General features: G+C 42.2%; 1 protein-coding gene across 1 annotated transcript in view; it reads left to right on the top strand.

Annotated features, from left to right (window-relative positions):
- Window positions 1-1,191: 1,191 nt before the first annotated feature.
- The window catches only part of LOC311116453 (aryl hydrocarbon receptor nuclear translocator 2-like), an 86,691-nt gene continuing 72,617 nt past the window's right edge, over window positions 1,192-15,265 (top strand). The window contains exons 1-5 of the mRNA XM_084191536.1: window positions 1,192-1,454; window positions 5,569-5,683; window positions 8,674-8,721; window positions 12,703-12,916; window positions 13,829-14,042. Coding sequence (XP_084047662.1) covers window positions 1,424-1,454; window positions 5,569-5,683; window positions 8,674-8,721; window positions 12,703-12,916; window positions 13,829-14,042 — 622 coding nt within the window. The 5' untranslated portion in view covers window positions 1,192-1,423. The remainder of the gene's footprint in view (window positions 1,455-5,568; window positions 5,684-8,673; window positions 8,722-12,702; window positions 12,917-13,828; window positions 14,043-15,265) is intronic.

The raw sequence follows: 15,265 nt of genomic DNA on the forward strand, positions 1-15,265 counted from the left end.
CTGTATCTTAGTCCATGCCGCTCTGTCATTGCTTGTCCATATATGTATATATTCTTAACTCCCATTCCTTACTAGTTTTGTGTGTATTGTGTATATGTTGTGAAATTGTTAGATATTACTGCACTGTCGGAGCTAGAAGCACAAGCATTTCAATACACCCGCTATAACATCTGCTAAACACGTGTATGTGACAAATAAAATTTGATTTGATTTGAGTCTGTTATTCTAACTCAAACAGCATGACAGAGTGATCTCCAGCCTTATCCTCATCAACACTCTCACCTGTGTTAACGAGAGAATCACTGACATGATGTCAGCTGGTCCTTTTGTGGCAGGGCTGAAATGCAGTGGAAATGTTTTGAGGGGATTAAGTTCATTTTCATGGCAAAGAGGGACTTTGCAATGAATTGCAATTAATCTGATCACTCTTCATAACATTCTGAGGTATATGCAAATTTCCATCATAAAAACTGAGGCAGCAGACTTTGTGAAAATTAATATTTGTGTCATTCTCAAAACTTTTGACCACGACTGTACTTTCCGCTGTCGTCAGCTGTGTTGCATTTTGCACATCAAATTGCAAGCATAACCCTATTGACAAAATGAAAACATACATTGAAAAACAAAAGCGAACATTGTGAGTGAAATCAGGATGGGTGGAATCTTGAGAACGGCCTAGATTTTAGATCACCTATTCCCAGAATCTTGCTGGTTTGTGCAGATTCTGAAAGAATACCCTGTGGATTCATCAAGTTAAAATGATCTGTGACATTGGAAGTCATGTCCTCTATGCATCTCAAGTGGATTGATCTTCACATCAAACACATGTAGCTAGTTCTCATTTCCATCTCCTAGTTTGACAATGATAAAATGGTGAAAAAGCATAAGATCTTTTACAAATGCTGTTGAGGCACCATATATGTCTATAAAGCAAACATTTGGCCTATTTGGGATTCAATTTTAGCCTACTTGGTTTGGCTGTTCTATTATATTCTATATGAATGATAGGACCACGATTCAAGAAGTAAATACTGGCAAAGTATGTTAGGCTACTCCATCTCACTGACATTAGCTTACTTTTCATCTTTCAAAGCTTAATTTGACTCAAAGCAAAAATATAGCCTACACATAATTATTTCAAGTGAAGTCTCGCGGTGTTTAGACTCCTTTCAGACATCTTGCATTTTTCAGTCTGAAAGAACGAATTTATTAAATACCGTTGGCTTCATCGGGCCAAGCGAACCCAAAAAACAGGGCCGTTATTCGTGGGTTATTTGTATTTCGACCTAATGCATGTTAGGCTATAGGTGGCTGAACCGAGAGCTCGTGTCCCAAACTCCTGAGTGGATTGTCTCTCCCCGGGCTCTCGAGCCGTATCGTGCGTCATTTTCATAGCTGCATTTTGTTTTTTCATCGAGGCAACATGGCAACTCCCGCCGCGGTCAATCCATCGGGTAAGTCGCGATTTTAACAGTGGGGTTTTAATGGTGTTAAAAACTGCGCTTTATATCTTGGAAACGCAAAATGTATTTTTGACATTTACCGAAATGGAAAGCCGAGGCGCTTAGCTCAAGACGCCAACGTCAGGATCACAGAGCTCAAGCTCTCCACAGCATCCCCTTCCCCCACTTAGCTATGGCAGCCTCAAAACACTTTCTGTACACCTATAAACGCATTTTCTTCATTTTAGCGTGAACATACGACCATTATTTTCACACAAACAGCCTATGATAGGGGCAGAAGCTTTAAATGTCTTGCATTTATTATCTGCAAAATTAGATGCTGGTTGCGTGTTGGCTCCATCCAACAGGCAGCTAGCTAGCCGCTGCTAATTTACGTGCTCTGATTTCACTGAATAGTCAGTCCCCTTCACGATACAAAGGTTATTTTGCATATCCGAGTCCTTGGCTCATCGACGTTATCTCGGGCTATTTGAATCGAATCATTTCGATGTTTGTCACTGGTGACAGCGATTTGTTGGTCCCTCTCCATCGTCGGTTGATTCGATAGTCATTAGATATATTAAATCTGCAGCTTGCTAGGTGCTAACAACACTTTTGAAGGCTGGCTTTCTTTACTCAATGTTATTTGGGGAGAAGTTAAAGTTTTTTTTGAATGGCCAAACTAACTAGTAGTGGCCTAGCTAGTCTATTTGCATGACCAGTAAAATAATTACCTTTATCTGCCTATTTGCCTGTTGAAAGATATAAGTTACATTTGTCTATGATTGAACTTTGAAGCTCAATTTGTCATGTAATGACAGTCACAAAGGAGTTACATTGTTGCTGTTATGTAGCCATTACGTTGTTACATTTTAACATTTACATTTTACATTGTTACTGAGCAAATAAATGTACACACAGCGAAACCTTTTTGTTAAATTTTTACTCTATTATGCGGAAGTACTAGGCTACAATGCTGAGGTGCAGTTATATCGCTGGCGCTCTTATTAATATAATCAATTCTGGGCAGTGATACAAGTTTGGTAGTGATATAGAATCAAAACATTTAGAGGAAGGCAAATAATGGTTTATATACGCTTTGCTGAATTGCTGCTTGTCATCAAATATTTGTAGGCTATGGAATGTGGCCTTAGCCTTGTGTGTTGAAAAAATAATACTCTAAAAATAGGCCTAAATCTTAAGTTTCCTAATGTGCATACACTCCAGTTCTATTTGCTCTGTTTAGCCTAGGCCTAATGTATTTCGTGTACACTAATGGATTATTAAAACCAACTGTTCTACTGCCAAAAACATTTAATAAGAAATTGATTTTAGATTTACTGATTTACTGTCATTTCCCATATTAACCACAACAGCAGGTCTCTCTCTCTCTCTCTCTCTCTCTCTCTCTCTCTCTCTCATTGGAAATGTAAATTAAGTATAATAAATAAAGAACTAGGATGTTAACAGCACCGTGGCTGCATATAGAGTTGCCATGTGAAGAGAAGCATGGAACAGAATGAACTGATTATTATTACCTTTCTCCCGAAGAGTATGTTCGTTAACTACTTCCCACAGATCTAAAAACATTGCATTTTTTTTTTTTTTTTAGCAAAGACCATTTTTTTGCTCATTAAACCCAAATTACAAAATGCATTAATCTCCTCCTATCCCAGTAACAAACCTATTTGTCAGGTTATTCGATAGGCTGTAATCCATGTTTGTTGTGTTATGTTGTGAGAACCAGTGATATTATGACCTCTTTGGGTGGATTGAGGAAGTATGCTGAAAGATTAGGCTACACAGGGAATGCTGGTACTAGGCATGGTGGTGCTCCTCCTAAGTAATGATAGGGGAAACCCTGGCAGTCCTCTCCAGCCCTAGCCTCCTGTAGCCAGACGCTGTGTTACTTGCTGTCCTCTCAGCCCTAGCCTCCTGTAGCCAGACGCTGTGTTCCTGGCAGTCCTCTCAGCCCTAGCCTCCTGTAGCCAGACGCTGTGTTGCTGGCAGTCCTCTCAGCCCTAGCCTCCTGTAGCCAGACTCTGTGTTCCTGGCAGTCCTCTCAGCCCTAGCCTCCTGTAGCCAGACGCTGTGTTGCTGGCAGTCCTCTCAGCCCTGTGTAGCCAGACGCTGTGTTGCTGGCAGTCCTCTCAGCCCTAGCCTCCTGTAGCCAGACACTGTGTTCCTGGCTGTCCTCTCAGCCCTAGCCTCCTGTAGCCAGACGCTGTGTTCCTGGCAGTCCTCTCAGCCCTAGCCTCCTGTAGCCAGACGCTGTGTTCCTGGCAGTCCTCTCAGCCCTAGCCTCCTGTAGCCAGACGCTGTGTTCCTGGCAGTCCTCTCAGCCCTAGCCTCCTGTAGCCAGACGCTGTGTTCCTGGCAGTCCTCTCAGCCCTAGCCTCCTGTAGCCAGACACTGTGTTCCTGGCTGTCCTCTCCAGCCCTGTGTAGCCAGACACTGTGTTCTCACCTAGAACCACAGTACGCCATGCTACTCCAGCCCCTGTCTGGCTGCACACCTCCTGATCACTAGTTATTATGTGTGTATGAGTGTTGTGTTGTTTATATAGATCTAGGCTAAGTGTTGTGTTGTTTATATACAGTGGGGAAAAAAAGTATTTAGTCAGCCACCAATTGTGCAAGTTCTCCCACTTAAAAAGATGAGAGAGGCCTGTAATTTTCATCATAGGTACACATCAACTATGACAGACAAATTGAGAATTTTTTTTTCCAGAAAATCACATTATAGGATTTTTAATGAATTTATTTGCAAATTATGGTGGAAAATAAGTATATTCTCATTTTGTCTTTCATAGTTGACGTGTACCTATGATGAAAATTACAGGCCTCTCTCATCTTTTTAAGTGGGAGAACTTGCACAATTGGTGGCTGACTAAATACTTTTTTGCCCCACTGTAGGTCTAGGCTAAGTGTTGTGTTGTTTATATAGGTCTAGGCTAAGTATTGTGTGGTGTTTATATAGGTCTAGGCTAAGTGTTGTGGTGTTTATATAGGTCTAGGCTAAGTGTTGTGGTGTTTATATAGGTCTAGGCTAAGTGTTGTGGTGTTTATATAGGTCTAGGCTAAGTGTTGTGGTGTTTATATAGGTCTAGGCTAAGTGTTGTGGTGTTTATATAGGTCTAGGCTAAGTGTTGTGGTGTTTATATAGGTCTAGGCTAAGTGTTGTGGTGTTTATATAGGTCTAGGCTAAGTAGTGTGTTGTTTATATAGGTCTAGGCTAAGTGTTGTGTGGTGTTTATATAGGTCTAGGCTAAGTGTTGTGGTGTTAGGTCTAAGCTAAGTGTTGTGGTGTTTATATAGGTCTAGGCTAAGTGTTGTGGTGTTTATATAGGTCTAGGCTAAGTGTTGTGGTGTTTATATAGGTCTAGGCTAAGTGTTGTGGTGTTTATATAGGTCTAGGCTAAGTGTTGTGGTGTTTATATAGGTCTAGGCTACTTCATGAATTAATTAATTATTTGGTTCTTTACTGGGGTCTGCATTGCAGCTGGGGGTTTTCCAAGACAGAGGGAAGGAGAGGGTAGTGGAAGAGCGGGAGAGGAGGAAGAGGAGAGGAGAGGGGGAACGCTAGCTTGTATCAAATATTAACAGAACTGCTGGCAGCACTGGGGCAGAGGAGGGGGTTTGTTTAAACTGCATTGTTGGTTAAGGGCTTGTAAGGAAGCATTTCACTGTAAGGTCTACACCTGTTGTATTCGGCGCATGTGGCAAATAAGATTTGATTTGGCCTATCCGTAACGTCTGGCTGAAGGAGTGAGTGAGTAGACCAGAGAGAAGGAAGGGAGGGAGGGAGGGTGAGTTAGTAGGCCTGGGAGAAGGAAAGGCACAGAGAGAGAAATTGTGATTTGGCACGCAATGTGCTTCAGCTCACCACCCAGCACGACACAGAGCTCCATATTCAGTATTTCTGTGTCCCAAAACAGACTGGGTTTAGGCTACATTGAAAACAACTGAAAAGCCACCATGGCATGCTCTTTTGGCGGTTCAGGTACCAAATTTGGCAATGTCCACGCTTTCAGAGTAATATTAATGCTGCTGTCATACAGTCACAATGTCACACAATGTCTAATGCCATGTTCTCATGTGGTACCTTTCTCTGTCGTCTGTTCCAGAGATGGGCAGTGAGTTGCCGGGGCCAGTTACTATGCCGGGGGCGGTGGTGGGGGCAGGCCAAGTGAGGATGGGCGGAGCCATGCCTGGCCGCGGGGGCAAGAGGAGATCCGGAGGGTGAGTACTATTTTATATCTGTATTTTACCCACAAGGCTATTCCACTGGTGTTCCAGTAGTATTACACCTGTATACCAACAGTATTCCATGTTTCTCCCAAGACCAAATATCAATAGAATTGAATTAAATTGCTTAATTATTCCAATGAGCGGAACTTCAGGCACAGATAACAAAACACAGAGCAAGCACACAGGCCAATATTCCAATGTAGAATTTCAAACAAGTTTTATTAGCAGGACAGGGTAACACAATGTCAGAGATATACAATGTATGATAGTTTGACATAGTGACACCGAAAAAGTAAACATTAATCTCATATAGCTGCATGTATGATTAAAAAAACACTCTCAGGTCGAAGACAGAGGGAAAAGAAGATTACGGGAGTATTCCACGGTACGTTATCCACCGGGGCAAAATCAGGACGTATTTACCCCATGCCCTGGCATTTTGCCTATACAACAACATATCCATTATACATCTAGCCTACACAAACATGAACAAATTAAAGCAAAAGCCATCCAGGCAATATGGCAACTCGACATGACACAGGGAACACAACAGGGACCTGTCCAGGGCATCTCTTATTTACTCCTTACATTAATGTTTGTGGATAAAAACTAAAAACTGGAGACGCAACATGTCATTTCCAGTAGGAGCCTCACTAAGACAGTCAACAACAGATACTAACACAGAGTAATGATCATCAATGTTCACTGAGATAGGCTTATGCTCAGTGGAAGCATGCTGTATGCATACTGTATTACATCAGGCATAACATTAATATTGTATTACCTCTACTATCAGACATAACCCTGCATACTGTATTACCTCCCCTATCAGACATAACCCTGCATACTGCGTTACCTCTACTATCAGACATAACCATGCATACTGCATTACCTCTACTATCAGACATAACCATGCATACTGCATTACATCTACTATCAGACATAACCCTGCATACTGCATTACCTCCCCTATCAGACATAACCATGCATACTGCATTACCTCCCCTATCAGACATAACCATGCATACTGCATTACCTCCCCTATCAGACATAACCATGCATACATACTGCATTACCTCCCCTATCAGACATAACCATGCATACATACTGCTTTACCTCCCCTACCAGACATAACCATGCATACTGCATTACCTCCCCTATCAGACATAACCATACATACTGCATTACCTCCCCTATCAGACATAACCATACATACTGCATTACCTCCCCTATCAGACATAACCATACATACTGCATTACCTCCCCTATCAGACATGTTAGTCTGTGTAGGCTCTTTCTGTGTCCTCACGTCCTCTCTTCTCACCTCCCTCTAACTGGAGGAGAAGATCCGAGGTCCCTCCCCTGAGACCTTCTCTCCTCCAATGCGTTTTGAGAAGGAGGCAAGGAGAGAGGACGCGGGGAATCGAGGAAAGACAGTTGAGAAAGAGCCGTTGAATGTGGCAAGCCACACCACTGAGGGACTGCATGTGACAGACGGGTAGAACGACAGGCAGGCAGACACAGAGACAGTGATACTTAGGAATACAGAGACAGACAGAAATACTCATCAGCACTTCTACTATTATCAGAAGAATGAGTGGGAGAAAGAAGATTTATCACAGACTATGGCATTAAGGTGACGGCTGTAATTACTGAGCACTCCACTCATAATGCCACTCCTCAGTGACTCTGTGTGTTCCTTTATACCTCTGTTCTAACAATAACTGGCCCTCTATTTAACTCTACCTTGGTCCGTGATCAGGTGGGAACTCGACCGGAGGCTGAATTCAGTCAAACCTAAGAATCATTCACAATCTCAGTCATATATGCTCTATCTAATCAGTCATCAGATTACATGAAATGTACTGTTGTACATTGCTTTGACACACGTGTGCGCACACACACAAGCACTCACGCGCACACACACACACACACACACACACACACACACACACACACACACACACAGAACAAAGCGTGTCTGTTATCAACAGATCGCTGTATCAAGACATCACAGGTCAATGCAGTAGTCAGTTAGATACAGAGAGGCGTGAGGTGAGATTGAAAAACGCCACACTGGACGAGTCATCACTATTGGCATGGCAACCTTTCAGCTACAGAGGCGGCCTCAGCGGTTTGCACTTCCCACGCTAGTACCTTCTTAATAATAAAAATACATTTTATTTCTATAGTGCTGTTCATTTAAAAGGCAAACAACACAAAGTGCTTTACATTACAAAGACATAACACCTCTTGAACAGTTTGTCATTCTGACATGTTTGTCCATTCAGTGTGTTGACTCACTTGACTAAAACAGTTGTGTTAAAGTTATGATTTCTTCTTATGTTGTATAGTTTCTTGACACACTTGCTTACTATTACATGTTGTGTTAACAGCAACTTTGTAATGTACTGAAATGCTACGTAAGAAAATGATGGTGAAATGCTGCGTCAGAAAATACATATGAAATGTAGCCGTATCTTAAGGTTTTTGATACTCTTTAATCAAATGTGTCTCAGTGAAGTTGAGTTGTAGTGTTTTCATCATAACATGTCACCCGCAGGGCCCATGGACCCTAGTCCAAAAGTAGTGCACTATAGGGGAAAAGTGCTAATTGGGACTTAGTCTTAGAGTCGAGGGAAATCGATTTATTTATTTATCTGTTTGGCAGTGACGATGCATTTCACAATTTATGTGGTGCTGTTGCACCAGGGCCTTGTTCAGTGGGGGCAGGGGAGGAAATAAGCGTTCTCATTGTAGTAGCTCCTCTGTTTGAAAATGTTTTCTCTTTTGTGTCCACTGAATTAGAAAGTTAGAAAGAGTTGGCTGTCAAGCTAATTTCCCTCAGCAGGAAAATACAACCATACAGCCATAAAACAGTGTAGCAGCACACACACACACACACACGTACATACACATACATACACACACACACACACACCCTAGACTAGATGAGTAACTGTTGTGATCTCTGATTGCAGGATGGACTTTGATGACGAGGATGGGGAAGGACCTAGTAAATTTTCAAGGTAAGAACAGTGAAAGATGGCCCACTGATATTTCCATGTACTAAGAGTCAGTCTCATTGTCGTAACAAATAACTATTTCTATGAGAAGCAGTCAAGTTCTAGACTTGAAGTTGGTGTTATGATGAGTGATTATTATACAGAATTCCATATTTTGTACAATCTGTCCTTGTTGTCATCTTAGTGCTTATGGACATTCAATCACATTTACCAAACCCATTGTTTCATATTTTCAAGCGTTTTTATCATTTTTGATCAGTTTAACAACTTTTTTTGTTCCTCAAAAGCAGCTTCAGCTCTCGTTCCACCCACAGGCATTCTCTCACGTTTTGTTTTTCTCCAACGTGTGGTTTTTCCTCTATTCTGTGTTCTCTCAGATTTATCAAGAGTTCTCTGGCAGCAGTGGTCTCTCTTTTAGTGGAGTGGAGACAATGCCCTCTGCTGGGGAGAGGATAAACTACAACAGCATGTTTTATATAATGACAAACGCACTACTTACTACCTCTACCACATTACTAAGTCTCTCATTTTAAAGCTGATGAGAAGAGCCTACCAAGCAACCAGAGCATATTTACAAAAAATACCACATTGATAAATTGTGGGCTTTTGTTGCAGACATCCAGCATGTCACAGCTTATTATAAATAGTGTTCTCACACACCTTCTGAAAGTCTCTTGTCACTTTATTCCTTACCAGGCCATGGAGAGTCCCATTTTGACATGTTACTCCATACCTTACCAGGCCATGGGAAGTCCCATGTTGACTTGTTACTCCATACCTTACCAGGCCATGGGGAGTCACATTTTTCAAGTTTCATTTTGACTGCACACAAAATATACATAGTACTTGACTGCCCTCTAGATGTGACCAAAACGGACTATGTTTCTAACAATACTTAGCAGCTCTCCCCTGTCTAATCCACTATAGTAAGGGCACTCCCTAGACCTTCTTAGAGTCCAGAGAGTACCGAGCCCATATGGCTCTGGTCAAAAGTAGTGCACTACAAAGGGAATAGTTAGCACTTTTACAGCCACTTAATACAACGCATGGACATTTTCTGCCAGAACACCCATTACCTGTCCTGTGCATGTCGCTCTCATCAAAATATCAACCTCTTTTTAAAGACCATAAATAGCATGTGTATCATTCTAATTCTACATGTGTGTCATCCCATGTTCAGGCTACTGTGTTAGGGTGTGTTCAGGCTACCGTGTTCAGGCTACTGTGTTCATGCTACCATGTTCAGGGTATTGTGTTCAGTCTACCCTCTCAGGCTACTGTTCTCAGGCTACTGTTCTCAGGTTACTGTGTTCAGGCTACTGTGTTTAGGCTACCGTGTTCAGGCTACTGTGTTAGGGTGTGTCAGGCTACCCTCGTTATGCTACTGTGTTCAGGTGTTTGCGTCTCAGTGAGTGGTGTCCCAGGTGTTACATGCTGTGTTTCTTCTCTGCTCCTCTCTCTAGGTATGATGATGATCAGATACCTGGTGATCATAAGGAGAGATATGCCAGGTAGGCCTGGCCTGCTAGAGCTCCACAGGATTTCACTGACTCACCCAACCTCCCAGGGCTTGACTAAAACACTTACCTAACGTTTACAGCGGCACCAGGTTACACCTGCTCTTTTCACCAGTGAATAAAACACTACATGCATTTTTAAAAACACTAACTGTTAGGAATGGATAAAAGGCCATTGTTAAATATGATGTTTTTAGAGTTGTCTTTCATTCCTTAATGCATATGTCAGGTGTAACTGTCATTTCAAACAGGCAGCCAAGCACTGAGTGAATTTGGCCCACAGAGCTATGGAGACTTGGATAGAATACGGTCAAAAGGAAAGCCTAAATGCCCAGAGACTTCAGATGGCAATTACCCAGCAGGCTCAATCTGTCACATTTACAGCAATGTTGATTAATGTGCAAGTCAAATTCAAGTAAATCACACCAATTAAAAAATCTATCAAAGCTCCCTAATTTATATTAGTAACTCTGAGTACAAACATAATCTTCATAATTTACAATTTATTAATCTGACATTTTATTCATAATTCATATTCCTAAATTATTTATGGCATCAGACCTCTGCTATGGAAATGAAGGTTGTTTCCCAAATGGCACCCTATTCAGTTAGTGCTGACTCAAAAAAGGCTCGTATGGAAACCATCTATTTGGGACATAGAAATACAATGCCTTCAGGAAGTATTCACACCCCTTGACTTTTTCCACATTTTGTTGTGTGTCAGCCTGAATAAAAAATTGATTCAATTTAGATGTTTTTGTCACTGGCCTACACACAATACCTCATAATGTCTAAATTTGTACAAATTAATAAAAAATGAAAAGCTGAAATGTCTTGAGTCAATAAGTATTCAACCCCTTTCTTATGGCAAGCCTAAATAAGTTCAGGAGTAAACATTTGTCACATAAGTTGTATGGACTCACTCTGTCTGCAATAATAGTGTTTAAGATTATTTTGGAATGACTACCTCTGTACCCCACACATACAATTTTCTGTAAGGTCGCTCAGTCAAGAAGTGAATTTCAAACACAGATTCAACCACAAAGACCACAGAGGTTTTCCAATGCCTAGCAAAGAAGGGCACCTATTGGTAGATGGGTAAAAAATTAAGTAGACATTGAATATTCCTTTGGGCATGTTGAAGTTATTCATTACACTTTAGATGGTGTATCAATACACCCAGTCACTACAAAGATACAGGTATCCTTCCTAACTCAGTTGCCGGAGAGGAAGGAAACCGCTCATGGATTTCACCATGAGGCCAATGGTGACTTTAAAACAGAGTTTAATGGCTGTGATAGGAGAAAACTGAGGATGGATCAACAACATTGTAGTTACTCCACAATACTAACCTAATTGACAGAATGAAAAGAAGGAAGCTTGTACAGAATACAAATATTCAAAAACATGCATCCTGTTTTCAACAAGGCACTTAAATAATACTGCAAAAAATGTGGCAAAGCAATTCACTTTTTGTCCTGCATACAAAGTGTTAAAGTTTGGGGCAAATCCAATACAACACATTACTGAGTACCACTCTCCATATTTTCAAGCATAGTGGTGGCTGCATCATGTTATGGGTATGCTTGTAATGGGTATGCTTGTAATCTGAATGAATGGCGCTAAGCACAGGCAAAATCCTAGAGGAAAACCTGGTTCAGTCGGCTTTCCACCAGACACTGGGGGAAGATATATTAGTGTGTTATTTTTCATGAATTATTTTACAAATGTTTCTTCCACTTTGACATTACCAATTATTTTGTTTAGATCTTTGGAAAAAAATGACAATTCATTTTAATCCCACTTTGTAACAACAAAATGTGGAAAAAGTCAAGGGGTATGAATACTTTCTGAAGGCACTGTACGTTATTCACACATTACTTTCATGATCAAAGAAATGAACATAGAACTTGAGGACCCGTCTATCCGTAGCTCAGAGATTTGTGTTCTGGTCTGCTGTGTTCATTAATCCCTGTATGTTCTTTAGATCCTCAGAAGACAAAACTCAAACCCTGAAAAGCAACAGAATGACTTCTCTTCTCCTAACTTACCTTCAGTCTTCTCTAGTACAGAGCATTATGGTTCTTATGTATAGTATGTATACGTACTGTATCTCCAAGAATGGCTGACAATGAGTTCAGTTTAAGTAAAAGTGTGTATCCAGCCATAGGTAGGTGTTGAACAACCAAGTTTGAAGTCGGTTCACTGAAGTTTGCCTTATTGCACCAAAACTAACACACTAAGCTTTTAACACCCAAAGCTCCAATTCAAACCAATGGAGGCAAATTATTTTGTTGGCAGCCCATCCTGCCTAAGCACTGCTAGAGGAAACACTGGTATATGCTGATGGTAGTCACTGGATGGTCATGTTAGAAAGGACAGCCCTCTGATCTGCAGCTGTGTCCTAACCCCCCTGACCACCAGCGACTCCTCCCCCTTTGTGTCTAACTCCTCCTCTCTGTTCCAGAGAGAACCACAGCGAGATAGAGCGGCGTCGCCGTAACAAGATGACGCAGTACATCACGGAGCTGTCGGACATGGTGCCCACATGCAGCGCTCTGGCCCGCAAGCCAGACAAGCTGACTATCCTCCGCATGGCCGTGTCCCACATGAAGTCCATGAGAGGGACCGGGAACACGTCCACTGACGGGGCGTACAAGCCCTCGTTCCTGACCGAACAGGTATTATAGGTGGGGGTGACGAAGGCCGCGTTCCAGGCTGACTACATTGCAGACGACTACCAGATCTCACAGGGTGTTTAAGCTAACCGCATCGTATGAAATAGCAATCTGATGCCCGACTGCGCTGTCTATGACATGGCACACGACCATTGGTTGATGCCATGCAATGACTGCAATGTAGTCGGCCTGGAACACGACCAATGTGTGTGTGTGTGTGTTTTGTGGGTGGGTTGGTCATGGGGGCTGATGTGCGCGCACGTGTGTGTGTGCGTTTTGCGTGTGTGTGTGTGTGTGTGTGTGAGTAATTTAGCAGGGTCTACAAACCCTCCTCCTCACCAAACAGGTAATAATAAAACAACTTTATTTGTATAGCACATTTCATACATAGACCGCAACTCAAGGTGCTGTACATAATAAAATAGTAATAATAGTCATTAAAAAGTAAACAATAAAAAGACAGTAACATAGAAGGCAATAAAAGCAGCAGAAAATGAATACAAACACATAGGAATTAGAAATGAAAAAATAACGGGGAATAATGCCCGACTAGTACAAAGCCAAACTGAAAAGGTGAGTCTATGAACTGGTTTTGTTCTGTTCTCTTTGACTCTACATTTGGGTTCTGTACGTTGGGGTCTGCTCATCTGTGCAGCTCTACGAGTGATATCAGCTGACACAATTTCCTGTCAGCATATTGATCTTATCAATTTGAAAAAATTAAATAAAGCTTTTGCAGGCTGTCTGTCATGCCCCCTGCCTCTGCCCTTGGTGTGTGTGTCTGTTTGTCCCAGATTTTCACCAATGGTATGTCAATCAATACTGTTTATCCCTCATCTTTACTGTGACGTGTGTTTCTGCTCTGCCGTCACACACGTGTGTGTTCTGTTTCTCTTTTCTCTTCTCGTCTAATAGGAGTTGAAGCACCTGATCCTGGAGGCGGCCGACGGCTTCCTGTTTGTGGTCGCCGCGGAGACGGGCCGCGTGATCTACGTGTCTGACTCGGTGACGCCGGTGCTCAACCACCCGCAGTCGGAGTGGTTCGGCAGCACGCTGTATGAGCAGGTGCATCCTGACGACGTGGACAAGCTCCGGGAACAGCTCAGCACCTCAGAGAACTCCATGACAGGTAGGACCTGGAATACTGCTTTGATATTTCCTAGTGAAAGGTATGTTGGTTTGCAATACTGTTAGAACTCCATGACAGAGGTAGGAATGTTGGTCGGGAATACTGCTTAGGAATACTGCAGTTCCCTAAGCTAGAACTCCATGATAGGAAGGAATATTGGTCCGGTATACCATTCAGGAATACCACTGTTCCTATAGCTAGAAGTACTTGCATGTGTCCTTGCCAACTGACTACTGCCCCTGTCTGTCTGACTGACTACTGCCCCTATCTGAGGAAGTACTCCCAGAATCGCAGTGTGGCTTCCGCCCATCCAGAGGTACTACAGATATGATCTTCACAGCACGCAAACTACAAGAGAAATGGCGGGAACAAGGCCTTCATAGACCTAACAAAAGCCTTCGACACAGTTGCCACTAAGCCTTCGACACCGGACCAATAATCACCACACTAGATGTCTTTCACAGATCCACCTGTACCTTAATACCTGAGACCTGATCCGGGACCCGAGCGGGTCTGGATCCACAATTCAAAATAATGTCACGGGTCGGATTTAATATGATTGTCACGGGTCTCGGGTATGTGTAATTTTAACTGACTTGTCCGTAAGGACCCATACAGATCTGAACGCGACTGCTGCGAGAGAGAGAGAGATTTTATAATATATACTGCTGCTTTTTCTTTTCACGAGAGTGGCGAGTAACTTGTTGTTGTTCATAAGAGCAGCAATAGGCTACAGTCATAGAGCCTCCATGTGGGGCAGAAGTTAGGAGATATCAAATCAATGGAAGATGAAATTGAAATGATGGAGTTAATAGGTGAAGGATGGACTACAATATATATTTTTAATATTCTGGATGGAGTTGTTGTTATTTGTAACTGTGTAGGACGAGAAAGCGCATGCAGCCTCAATTAGCCTAGTTAGCTTAACTAGCTTCTCCCGGTTTGATGCAGTCAAGACAGGTACTACGTAATCATATTGGAAGATAAATAACCTAGCTATGGCAGCTTTTACCCTACTATAGTGTGAGTCGGCTTGGTTGGTTGCAGTCTCTCGTCTCCCTCCCTGCTCCCCGTGTCACTCGCTCACACTCACAGTAGCCTACAAACTAGGCTTGGGCGGTATACCGTATACCAGGGTATTTGGAAATAGCCACGGGAGGGTTTTTCAGAACCGTCAATACCGTTGAAACTAGTTTTTCAATAAATGTTAATATTTCTAGCTA

The sequence above is a fragment of the Coregonus lavaretus genome, assembly GCF_964263955.1.
Source record: "Coregonus lavaretus genome assembly, contig: HAP1_SCAFFOLD_1264, whole genome shotgun sequence".
Lineage (NCBI taxonomy): Eukaryota > Metazoa > Chordata > Actinopteri > Salmoniformes > Salmonidae > Coregonus > Coregonus lavaretus.